The 12,970-nt window shown below is 36.5% G+C and overlaps 1 protein-coding gene across 2 annotated transcripts in view; it reads right to left on the bottom strand.

Moving 5' to 3' along the window:
* LOC132101424 (FERM domain-containing protein 5) overlaps positions 1–12,970 on the bottom strand; it is a 129,800-nt gene that overhangs the window by 5,120 nt on the left and 111,710 nt on the right. For both annotated transcript variants that reach the window (XM_059506375.1, XM_059506373.1), the window contains exons 11-13: positions 11,273–11,347; positions 9,617–9,685; positions 9,328–9,434 (exon numbers count right to left, since the gene is read on the bottom strand). In XM_059506375.1, the coding sequence (XP_059362358.1) occupies positions 9,328–9,434; positions 9,617–9,685; positions 11,273–11,347 (251 nt within the window). The remainder of the gene's footprint in view (positions 1–9,327; positions 9,435–9,616; positions 9,686–11,272; positions 11,348–12,970) is intronic.

Genomic DNA, 12,970 nt, shown 5'->3' with positions numbered 1-12,970 from the left:
CTTTCGCTATAAATAAGTACACAAACCATTTGTATTACAAACTTCTTAACGGACTACCATTTTAATAACACTTCAGTCTCTTGCAAGAACTCGTATCTTGCTTTATTTCTTGATCAGTTCTCACGTGCATAGAGACATGTACCTAAATGACTCACTGTAAACGGAGCCGTTTTTGACCAGATAAAAATGGCATTGTTTTACAATATATGACCATTGAGGAATTTTAATACATCCATTTTTTACATACAATCCTATTTAGCCTAGCTACAATCTAGTCTAGACTCTAGAATTTTGGCCTTTAGTTTTCGCATTATCTGAGTTAAGTAATCTCTTGTATAAAGCGATAAATAAATTACTTGACTGTCTTCTCACCACTGCCATTTTTGGTGTTTATTTTTCTATTTACATATTATGTAAATACTTCTTTCAGCAGGAGGGGCAGTGTTTGACCTTTCTTTGACAGGTGAGTGATTGAGTTTACCAAATGGCAGCTCTTTTCTGTATTCTGACATATATTTGTGTGCAAAGAATTTTTGGGCAGAAACTTGATTATATGCATCCGGTTGATATGATTTTGAAATGTGAATGTTGCACTCAAAGATGGTTGCAGATGAACAAAATATTTTTCCATTTTTCTTGTGAAAACTACGTAAGAACATCCATCAATCGTGTCTAGTCTCAGCATCTTATTCTGGCCTCAAAGGCTGCTCAAAGTGCTCATTTCATGCAACCTGACAAGTAGCAATCGCAAAGGACAGAAAAAACAACAAGGTGTGCACTGTGCTCGAGGGACAATATTAGAAGGGTCTCATGAAGGTGACAGACCCAAATACTGAATCACAGGCCTGGAGTTCAGTAATGTGCTCGGAGCAAAGCAGACCTGAGCGCTAATGTGAAAAGACGTTTGCCAGCTTGTTTGCTCTGATAGACACTGTACATCAAGCCCCAACTGGCCTGGGAATCACACGTATTGACAGGCAAACAGCCAACTTGCTGAGGTGTTGTAACAATTAGCAGCACATGGTCAGTCCAAAGGACTAGACTTCACTATATACAACATGCACATGTATATATAGCACACAATCTTAAATAGCTACTTACTTGGAAAGGCTTTAAATAGGTTTTGTGATACCAGTCTATTATAACGCAGTACAGAGGTTACATAATATACAGAATCCATCTGAGAGGGGATGTATATTTCTGTTCTTAAACATAATAACTTTAACACCATGATGTTAAGAGGATTTGTCACAGTAAGTGACCACAAAGGCCACAAAGTGAGGATGCTGCAAATCTCCTGTAAATCCTCGTGCTTCAGTTCTCGCATACTCTTTTCCTCAAGGAACCCCAAGAAGAGAAGCATACAAGTTTTGCTGAGCATTAGATTCTTGAGCGTGTCATTGCAGATATGTTACATCTCTATTCTGATGTGAAGGGATTAGGATTTCATCTTTTGACAATGTGACATTTCACTGCTCAACCAAAGGCCTCTCATTCGCAATATTAAACATCCTGCCAAAGAGAAAAATGGTCACACATAAAAGCACATCTGCTTTAGTGCATAGAGATGAACTCGGCTCTCATTTATCGGAGTTTAAGGAACCCTGGAATTTAACAGCTCAGGTTTTACTTGAAATATGAGCATACGATTATAAGAAACCGCTTGTGAAGCCTTTGTATTAACCTTTACTTCTGCATTAATAATTCATTAAAAAAAATGTGCACTGCTCTCCAAGCAAGTTAAAATAATCAACTTTACTTGTATTAGCCAATACGGAAAATGCTGTTTAAACATTTACAGGCCAGACCGTAAAATGTGAACATTAATTCACTGTTAAATCTTCTTTAGCAGTAATAGCTTCCATCTAGTACTGTAGTTTGGAAAAACCTAAAAAAATTTAACTAATCTTTCACTCTTTGGTTAATATATCTGGGGTTCTTTGTGTTAAACACTCTCATAGAATTGATGTCTGGACTGAGAGCACAATTTCTTCTGTGAAAGCAGTTCCAGTGGTGAACAACTTCTTGTATCTACGTCTTGTTGTATCACCAAACTTCATGTGATGAATAGCTGCATTTCCACTGTAGGGCCAGTGCGAGCCAGGGCTTAAAACGGGCCGGGCGGGGCTCATAGCCTCGGGCTAGTAGCACCGAGGCCAGAATAGCGCAGGGTTTCCACAGTCGAGCCTGAAGCTCCGCTGCGCATCACTAAAACCCGCCCTTTACACGCCTCTCAGGAACAACGTCACGCAACCTCATCATTTCACCAACAAAGAGAAGTTATCAGAAAACCAATAAGAAATAAATCACTGGAACATGCACGATCACACACGAACATGATAAAAGTGGCCGTTTGTTTGCATGCTTTATTAAATATTCAAATTGAAAAGCATCAATCTTTTACTATAGAATAAGTGATACATTGATCATAATGAATTAATTTATCAGGACTCAAAATTAATCACACATAAATACACTTATTTCTATTTTATTTATTCATTTTTAACGCTTATGAAAATAGCCTGCTTATTCAGTCGAGTCCGTTTCTGTTTATTTGTAGTCACAGCAGCCTATACGTCACATTTAGAATGAATGATAATATCTCTATTTTTATAAAAAGCTCCCGAACAAAAACATTATTATATTTTTATGATAAGCAACGTGGAGCTAAACTCTTGAGACGAGACTTATGACAGATAATATAGATTACTAAATAAATACACGATTGTGATAGAGAATAAGAAGCTGACGTCTGATTTCTTCAAGCGGTCATATTTACCATGTTTACTATGGTAACATGTTTAGCGTGCATAGTCTTTTACATCAGTTATAAATACTTCTGCCTTGTATGGTGATTATAATCGGATCGGATCGCGTTATTTCAAACACTCACTGCTGACTGAAAGTGAGTTTTGAGCAACTTCTTTAAAAAAGTTTTTAATGCTGGTGTTATAGCTGTTAGCTTTCTGAAATGATACGCAGCGCAGACGCTCTATTTTTATAGAAGCTCCCGAACAAAAATCATATTTTTGATGACATATGCTACGCGGAGCTAAATTCTCGAGACGAGACTTATGACAGATAAAATGTTACTTAATAAATACATAATTGTGGTAGAGAATAAAAAGCTGACGTCTGATTTCTCCTGGTTGCATTTACCTTGTTTACTATGGTAACGTTAATGTTTAGCGTGCACAGTCTTTTACATCGCTTATAAATATCTCTGCCTTGTTTAGTGATTATAGTCCACATAATTTCAAACACTCACTGCTGACTGAAAGTGAGTTTTGAGCAACTTATTTAAAAAAGTCTTTAATGCTGGTGTTATAGTTGTTATCTTTCTGAAACGATCCGCGACGGTCTCCAGACGTGGAGAAACTCCGCCTTTGTTCAGAACCCCACTCTAGCCCCAGCTGGCCCGCTTTGGCCCAAGGTTTTCGTCGGGCCAAAAAACCCTGCCCGTTGGCCCCGAGGAAGCCCTGACGAGGCACGATCAAGCCCCAGAAGTGACAGTGGAAACGCGACTGGCACTGGCACGCACTAGCACGCCCGGTTTAAGCTCGACAGTGGAACCGCGGCAAATGGCTATCCTGATATTATCATCCTCCTCTCCCCATGCTTCACAGCTGGAGTCAGGTTTAGTATCAGGCTGCAGTCCTTCATACATTATGCTGTGCATTTCTGCAACTATTCCTACAGTCATGGCTGGACTGGCCATTGGGCATACCGGGCATTTGCCCGGTGGGCCGACGTGCTTTTTGGGCCGATATCTCATACTCATACTTTTTTTTTTTTTTTTTTAACGGCCCATAAAATTTGTACATCGGCCGCCCATTCGTTTTGCTTTGTTTTGCTTAATTGGCGGCGCTGGGTTTGTGCCGGTGTAATGCATTGGTCAAAGTCAGTGTTAGTTTTTTTTTCTGACAGACCAGCCCATGAAACACGTAGATCAGAGGCCCATTGGCTCTTTTCTTGATTGACACTGGGCTGGCCCAATCACAACTTTAAACGAGTGAGCGAGCGGCAGCAGTGTCAGTGTGTATCTGTAAAAAAAGATGGAGAAGAAACGCAAGGAATGTGCAGATAAATAGCGTGAAAAAATAGAACCAGGCCCTTAAAGCAGACACTGTAAACTGTGTCAAAATATATCTTTATTTTTTTGTGCATTTGTTTTACAAAATATGGCTATTACTGTCATCGGATTAATATTATAACTATTATTATGTATAGGTGTAATGTAAATAGACACTGTAACTAAAAGAGGTTTGAATTTTTCTTTGTTTAATTTGCACACTGAATATGGGTTGGAATTTTGAACTCTCAAAGTGCACCAGATTAATGAATTTAACATTAAAATGCACAAAACTTTCTCACGGGGGGGCATGCCCCCCAACCCCCCTAGAAGGACCGAGGACACACCACCATAGTTTTAACAAAAATCCTGTAAGAAACACTGGTATTGCTATGCCAGAGCCGCTTATAGCTTGTTTTAGGATTCACCGCTGTGGAGTATAGTTCAACTGTATTAATAAATATAAAATTTTGACTTATTTCATCTGTTAACTCTCACTCGTTCCTATACTCACTCATTACATGGCATTAGTGGTTTTAATAAATAGGAGTTGGTATGCATATAATTAAGGGCGTGCAAAGATGGATGGTGTTTATGATCATATAGTGGGCCGGTCTGGGCAAAAATGCCCGGGACGATTTTTTGTCCCAGTCCAGCCCTGCCTACAGTTCTTTTATCAGCTGCATTTCACTGTCTTCTTGTGATGTTTGCAAGATGACAACTCTGTGAAAGATTAGTAACAGCACTGTATGTCTTAGACTTGCAGATTGTGGATCAATGAATACCCAGGAATCAAGTGTGTTCTAAAATTGGGAGGGAAGTTTTTTTTTTTTTTTGTGTCTTTTTTCAAAGGTAAATTCATGTCCCAATCACATTTTCCTGGTTAAACAAATATTACTTACGCTATCAGAATAATTATTATTTTTTTATATTTTATATATTTACATTAACAATGTAATCAATATTTTCTAAAGCGAACTATGAATCTCAAAAAGTTTGAATTTTGCATTTATTCCAAAATAACTCAAAGCAGTAACAATTTAAATTAAAGCTGCAAGCAGTGTTGAAAAGGCCCTCACACACATCATGGCACATGGCTTTAAGGAGTGGTTTTAGGAAAACAGCGAACTGTGGGCAATATGCATTTACAGTGGTAAATATAGAAGGAATATGTCAAAGTCATTTATTTGTGCCAAATTTCCTTCTGCCAGCTGGTGGCACTATGACTATATATTGGTATATAGATGTCTTCAAGCCATGACTTTGATCAAACATGAAGTTGGGTGCATATTGAACATGGTATGTTTGAGTTAATGTAAAACATGACATAACCTGTAGCCAACAGATGGTGCTATGATTATAACTGTATATTGGCCTTTAGATGTGTTTAGGCCAGGACTCTTATGAACTTGTGAAGTTTGGGGCACATCGGACATTGCATGTCTAAATTATAACAACTTCCTATTTCATGGCAAAACATTGAAATTTGTCATGTTAATGCCCTTTAACGAAAACTCAAGAGCTTCGCAATTTAACATCACAAAGTGCTTTAGATTAGATTTACCAAATCTGGTGTTAACCTGTTTAAATCTAGGAGGAGTTCGTTAAAGTACACGGTCTGAAAATGGCAAAAAACGGCACAAAACTTGCTGAGAAAATTTTCCAACCTCCTGTTGGGTTTCGGACTTCGCACCGGGGGACTTTTTTTGTAGGTATTGGTGTGTTACTTGTGTCTACTGAATTTCGTACATGTATGCGAAACAGTTTGAGTAACACTTCGTTGAAATAGGTTTGATTTGTGAACAATAGGTTTGATTTGCGAACTTATGCTCTGCTATTCTTTTTAATAGTTAACTTTAACACTACTTTTGAATTTTTTGGATCATCAGTCATCAAGCTCGGTGAATACTAGTTACAGCATGGAGATTTACTTTAAATTTCACTAAACTGATTACATACTAAAAACTACCACAGATCATGTTTTCATGCCATTTCAAGTCTTATTTTGAAATAACAACTGGTTACTTAAGTGTGTGGGTTGTTTACTTACTTTTTTTTAAATTAGCCTTCTTATTAACACCATTACAGTATATTGTTCGCTCAGGCTGACAAACACAAGAGGTTGGATTTATCACATGAACAAATCACAACCGATTGTAACCAGTGATTACCAATCATATCACAATGGAGGCATTGCCTCCTCTCATGTGACTTACCCCATTCATTCTCAGTTACCCCCCACCAAATCACAGCACGCTTTAGGGGGTCTATTAAAACTCAGTGGGCTCAGGGAAAGTGAGAGAGACAAGAACTCCTATTGTAACTTCACCTGCTAGTGTCACCTTTGGGCAGTGTTTCTTTAGAAAATAAGCAATTTATGCACTTTTTGCGTTTTTGTACTACAATGTTTTTTCACATTCAATATTTTAAGAAGGGACTGCCTCCCTTCCCAAGAATGATTCTACAGCTTTCAAGCTTCTAACATGTGCTATTAATTATGATCAGGACACATAAAGAATCTTTTGATTCTGTCAATTACTAATCCTTTCTTAGTGAGGTATCTTCAGTCCACACATTTCATTGATTGACTCCAATTGCTCTTTAAAGAAAACATTAGCATGTAGGTTCACAATCCAAACAAGACTATGATTGTGTTTGTGTTTGTGTGCATTTTTATGTATAGATAATGCATATAATTCCAATGGTAATTCCAACTTCTCTTTGCAACTGCAGTGTTATAAAAAAGCCACCCAAATACTTAAAATAAAATATACAGTATTGTTCAAAAGTTTGGGGGTGGTAAGATGTTTTAATGTTTTTTAATAAAAATATGCTCAACAATGCTGCATGTATTTGACCAAACATACAGTAAATAGTAATATTGTGAAATACATTATTGCAATTTAAAATAACTTTTCTATTTTAATGTTTCAAAATGTAATTTAGTCTTACAATGCAAAGCTGTCTTCGGTATCACGATTCTTAAAAAAATCATTCTAATATGCTGATTTAGTACTTGTGAAACATTTCTAATTATCACTTTTGAAAACACTTTTGCTACTTAGTATTTTTAATAGTTTTCTTTTATGTACAGAAAGCTCAAAAGTCTTCACTGTCACTGTTGATCAGTGTAATGCATCCTTGCTCAACAGAAGCATCAATTACTTTCAAAAGAAAAAGAAAATCTTACTGACCCCAAACGTTTGAGCAGCAATGCACTTGCAGAAATGCAATGCATTTAGAGTCAAAGCACTTCACATCTCAAAGAGCTTTTATAACTGGCTACAAACACCAACAGAAATTCCATTACCTGCCTCTTTCTATTCTAACCCACCTAATCCAATTTCATCACAACAGCAGAAATAAAATACATCTTACTGAAAAAGACCTTCAGTAAAACCTAATCAAGCACACACATTAGACTTTACCTAAAGCTGTGGTGGGCACTGCATAAGATGGTGAATTCATGGGCAAAGGTGATGCCCGCAGCTGGTCCTGCTGCCCCATGAGGGCTGGGTAAAGAGGCAGCACACCCAGGGCCTTTCCCAGCATACGAGGCCCCAAACTCAGCACCCGGACCTTTACATCCCGATAGCAGTGGTTGATCATGCGCAGGTGGACGTTCACCCGGGTGGTGATGCGGATTAGGCACTTCACCATGTTTATCTCTGAAAAGCAAACGTCTTCAGCTGCTGGACTTCTTTAGCGGTTACTGGTGCCCTATTTCCACCGTGGGCTGCTGGGTAAAGGCTTGGCTGTGCTTGTATTAGGCAGTGTAGTTACCCAGGATAGTGGTGGCCAATCCTGCCCCACCCAGGCCTCTCACCTCCTCCTCACTTCTACAGCCAGTGACTTAAATGGTGAGAAAGGTCCTGTCTATTTTCAGAGGAGGGTATTAATACTCCGTTAAGACTCACAGTCAGCACATGCAGGGTAGTTGACTTTATCCTCCCCAGCTCTCTGAGACGATCGCACTACAGACAAGAGCTCTTCACAACATCTTAAGATGGTATTTTCTGTGTTGATTCACAGAGAGGGTATAGTGACCAGAGATTTAACTCTGCTGTCTATGTAGAGTGCACTCATGTTGAGAGAGGGCCGTGCTCTCTTGTGATGCTAGTCTAACAGTCAGGCTCATTAGATGAGGCACAGAATGAAGGGGTGAGCAGAGAACAACGGTAAGCCTTGGATAGGTGGGACAAGATGGCACAGCTGGTGCCACAGGGAAGTGTTAGTACTGATTGTACACATCTGGCATAGAAATAGAGTGGTGTGACTGACAGGAGCACCTGCATTTCCACTCCTCTCTAAGTGACGGCTGCTTCAGCCTCATATTACTGCATGCGGTCAACATGTGAACTTTGGTAAGGATGTGTGTGCGTAAAAAAAAAAAAATCTCTCTCTCTCTCTCTATATATATATATACAGTATATTATCAATGAATATATATGTATGAAATAAAAATTATATAATTTTTTATTATATGAATACAAAACTAACTATAAATAATTTTTTTACTTGATTTATTATACATTTTACATAGAATATACAGTGTGTGCATAATTATAATGCAAGTTGATATTCTGATAATTTTTTTCCCAAGCACATTTTACCAATTCCTCATGGGCATTTAATAATATTTGACTTTTCAGCCTGTTTGGAATCGGTAAAATGTGCTTGGGGAAAAAATATGATCAGAAAGATCAACTTAACAATAATAATTATGCACACACGCTGTATACTTTTAAAAAACACAAATACACAAAAGGCAACAATGAATAATTCATTATTTTTTTAATAAAAAGAAATAGTAAATAGAGTGAAACTATTATTTTACAAAAAAAAAAAAAACGAAATAAAACAAAAATAAATATTTTATTAAATGTATTATAAATGTTACAACAATACACTCACACATGTACGCACACACACATACATATATGCATAGTAAAAAATATAGTAATAGTAAACTCAAATATCTAGAACATAAGCTACAAAAACATGCTAAAATATTGCCTACAATAACTCACATTGGAAGTGGTATAGTTTTCTTGACTTTTTGAGTGCCTTTATACTGGCATAAATTTCCCTCTTTTTCTAAATTATATGTTGCTGTATTATAAGTTGGCCGTTTTCTAAAGCATTTTGATGATATTACAAACCATTCAGTACTGTGATATTTAGTACTCTGCCTGTGGTGTCAGGGTTTCAGAGTAGGGATGAACTCAGGTTAATGGGTTGAACTGGACTCTCACCTTCCATGATAGATATGTGTACGGCTCTCCGGCGGGTCCGCGGGACACTGCTCAGCCGCGGCCCATGCGTGATGGATGGACAGCTTCTGCTGGGCACCAAGCCAGCCCTGTGACCACATATACACTCAGTACTGTATCAACACACCCATTTATCACATTACAGTATGTCCTATGACTACAGACATCAGTCTTACTGGGCATGCATTCATGCATAAAAAACAGACAAAACCAAAATAATGTGACCCAGTGTGAACAATTAGAAAGTTAACAGATCCACACTCATGCATACCTGTGTATTTCTGGAGGTTCCCGTTTAATTTTTGCACTCTGCTCCATTACCTCTTTGGCTACTCTTCCACTGAAATTAAACAAAAAACAACTGACGTGCCCAGTTCCCCCTGCTAGAGTGAAATATTTCCCTTATCAAATTAAATACCCATAGATATGTAACTAAAAAAATACATAAAGGCCCCTTTAAGAGGACCAAAGCAATCCTTGTTATTTATTTGCAACCAAAAACTAAAATGTATGTATTATATTATTTTGTATTATATTATATCAGAAATTCCTAAAATATATCTAAAACAAGTATCTAAAATTCTCCTTGCAATCATATTGTAACCAAAAACAAAATTATATCATATTATATTCTATTAAATTATTTTATATTATATCATATCAAAAATATATTTAAAACAAATATATAAAATTCTCCTTGTATTTATATTGTAACCAAAAAAATTTTTTATTCTATTCTATTCTATTTAGGGCTGCCAGTTTAAATAACGCAATTAAAATATTTTAACGCACTGGCCCCACCCCCAGACCTGTACATCATCTTATATTTCATACAGTGACTGTTAACAAATATGATGCAGGACAACAACTCTATAAATGCAGTTATACCCTAAATTTCAAGATGTTAGTGCAAAAAATGCCCCTAATAAAAGAACATAGAAGGTATTTTGATGATTGCTGGTAACAAAGCTGTTCCGTTGTTTTTGTTAGGCTGTTGTGGCCTAAATGTGTGATAAAGTTTATGTTTAATCAAATAAAATATTTATTTCTAAAGCTACAATTTCTAATGTCTACTTGATGCTTTCTCATTTAACACAAAAATTGTTTTAAATAATCTTCTGTGGGCATTTTCACAGGCAAATTTATTTAGCAACTAATTAGATTAATTAATCGAAACATCATGTAATTAGATTACATTTTTAATCGACTGACAGCCCTAATTATACTATAAAATACCTGCACACTGTATATACGGCTGGTGGCAGGTGTTAATTTCACACCCAGGTTGAGGCTGTTTTGACCAGCTCCATCAATTAATACCAGCCAAAAGAAAACAGCTCAGCCATTGAGGATAAAATAGCTATGCTTTCCAGCCACGTTCGAACCGTTGGCATTTCGCTGGGAATTGTGATCCCTGTGACTGTGAGGAATGGTGACCACTGCTACTAGAGTCCATGAAGCCCAGGAATTAGATTAACGTTATTGAGTCCCCTCTCTTAACTCAATCTCTGCCTCTCCTCCTGTGACTGAACTACTTCTCTTTAAACAAAACCTCTCAGCGGAGTCCTTTAACGCCTTAAAATCCTGCCTGTCTCCTTAAATAGGAGTGAGAAAATAACTGTTATCAATTTCCTAATGAGGTGTTTGAGTCTGAGAGCCCACTATGATAATTGATCGTGCTGTTTGTTTAATTGCCCCGATGGCTCTATTCATCTGTTACAATTGCAGTTATTAAGTAAACATCTGTGTCTAAAAGGTGGCCTGTGTGAACAGCTCAATCCGCAGCAGGTTGTGGTGCATTGGCTCCAAAGCAGTCACCTCTATGTGACCGTGATGAGGACAGCAGGCTGTTTTTGGAGCAGGGACCCCTGAGGCTGTGGCAGTCCATCGGCAGTGACCCGTGCTGTGTCTGTCTGTCCACACTTACCTGTAGCGGAAACGACTCCCCTTGAAGAACAGGTTACTGCTGGACACCGTACGAACCTGGCTCGACTTCTCCAGCCTGACGAGGGGCAGAGAGGAATGAGTAAGCTCGGAACATGCACAAAAAACACATTTACACATTTGTATGAAACTAGAAGGCAAATAAAAAGGATAACGCAACTCGGTATTTCAAAACTAAACAGTCTGAATTAAGAATAATTTCTCTTTTAACTCTTTTAAGCACAAATATGGCACTGCTGTTATTAAATATGTTCAAACTTTCTAAGACTCTTTATTATTTATTTATTTATTTATTTTTAAGATTCATTTTATAAATCTCTATTTAGAGTTATATACAGTGGTAGATGATACATACAGACAAGTACTTGGCGTACAAGTACAGATACCCTAAAAAAAAATCACTCTGGTAGAAGTATAAATAGCACTTTACGATTTTAGTTGAGTAAAAATAACAAAAGTATTTGCTAATTAATAAAGCTTGTTCACAAATCAGACACTGCTATTGCATTAGAATTACATTAGATTTTAAAATGTAGTATATATATATATATATATATATAATTTTTTTTTTTTTTTAGATATTCAATACAGAATGTACTTAAGTATGAGTAAAGTAAAAATGTGTCCACCACTGGTTATATGATAGCATAAACTAATCTGCAACTGTAGAAATCTGTGAAATACATATGTTTCTATACTTGGTTCTATACTTCTATATTATGGTAGAATATTACAGTATTTGCTATGTTAGTTATTTATGTAAAGAAATGTTGACATTTTAAACTAACATTAAATTTAATTAATGTGTGGATACAGGTTTGTGTATATTAGCTACAATGTAAGACTTAAAAAAAATTCAGAATTTCTTTTAAATTTCCACTATAAATTTTACAGTCAAAAATTACATGAATCTGTCTGGCATCTGTGCAAAAGAAACTGCTTTACATTCATCAATTGTTATAAATAATTGTCTATTTTAGTTTGCATTCATAAACTTTGAAAATAAAATTACCTAAATGAGATTAACTACTTTTCAATTGTATTTAATTAATTTAATTCAGAAGTATTTTATACACTACTGAATTTAAATTATGTAAAAAGTATTTAAATGGGTAGTTCACTTTGAAACTAAATTTTGGTTTGTTTTAGCTTACCTCAAAGGCCTTTATGTGTATGTGTCTTTGTTTCCGCAGTTGTTTAAATTTTTAGGTCAAACCGTTCTTGTCTGTCACTCATATAATGGAGGTCTATGGTCACCACCTCAAAGAGCATGCACAGAGAAGTCCAAATTAAACAATTCCCCCAAAGTTTTGCACGTTGTGTTTAGTTTGCCATGTATAAACTGGAGGCAACGTCCAAAGACAGAGGGACTCAATGGCACACTGTCAATAGAGTAAGTAATGTGTTGTATTTTTATTATTATCGCAACGATTATATGGTGCATTATAAACCAATTAATTACAATTACAAACTAACGGTTTGACCTAAAATATCAAAATTTAAACAACTGCGGAAACAAAGACACCTACATCTTGGATGCCTTTGATGTAAGCTAAAACATACCAAAATTTTATTTCAAAGTGAACCAACCCTTTAATAAATAAATATCCAAAGTTCTGTAATGAAACTCTAGATGGGGCAGTATGATAGGTCTAACTCAATATGACATAATTATCATGTG

The sequence above is a fragment of the Carassius carassius genome, chromosome 23 (assembly GCF_963082965.1).
Source record: "Carassius carassius chromosome 23, fCarCar2.1, whole genome shotgun sequence".
Taxonomy (NCBI): Eukaryota; Metazoa; Chordata; class Actinopteri; order Cypriniformes; family Cyprinidae; genus Carassius; species Carassius carassius.
Note: the sequence above shows the minus strand (reverse complement) of the source record. Positions and strands in the feature narration are given on the sequence as shown.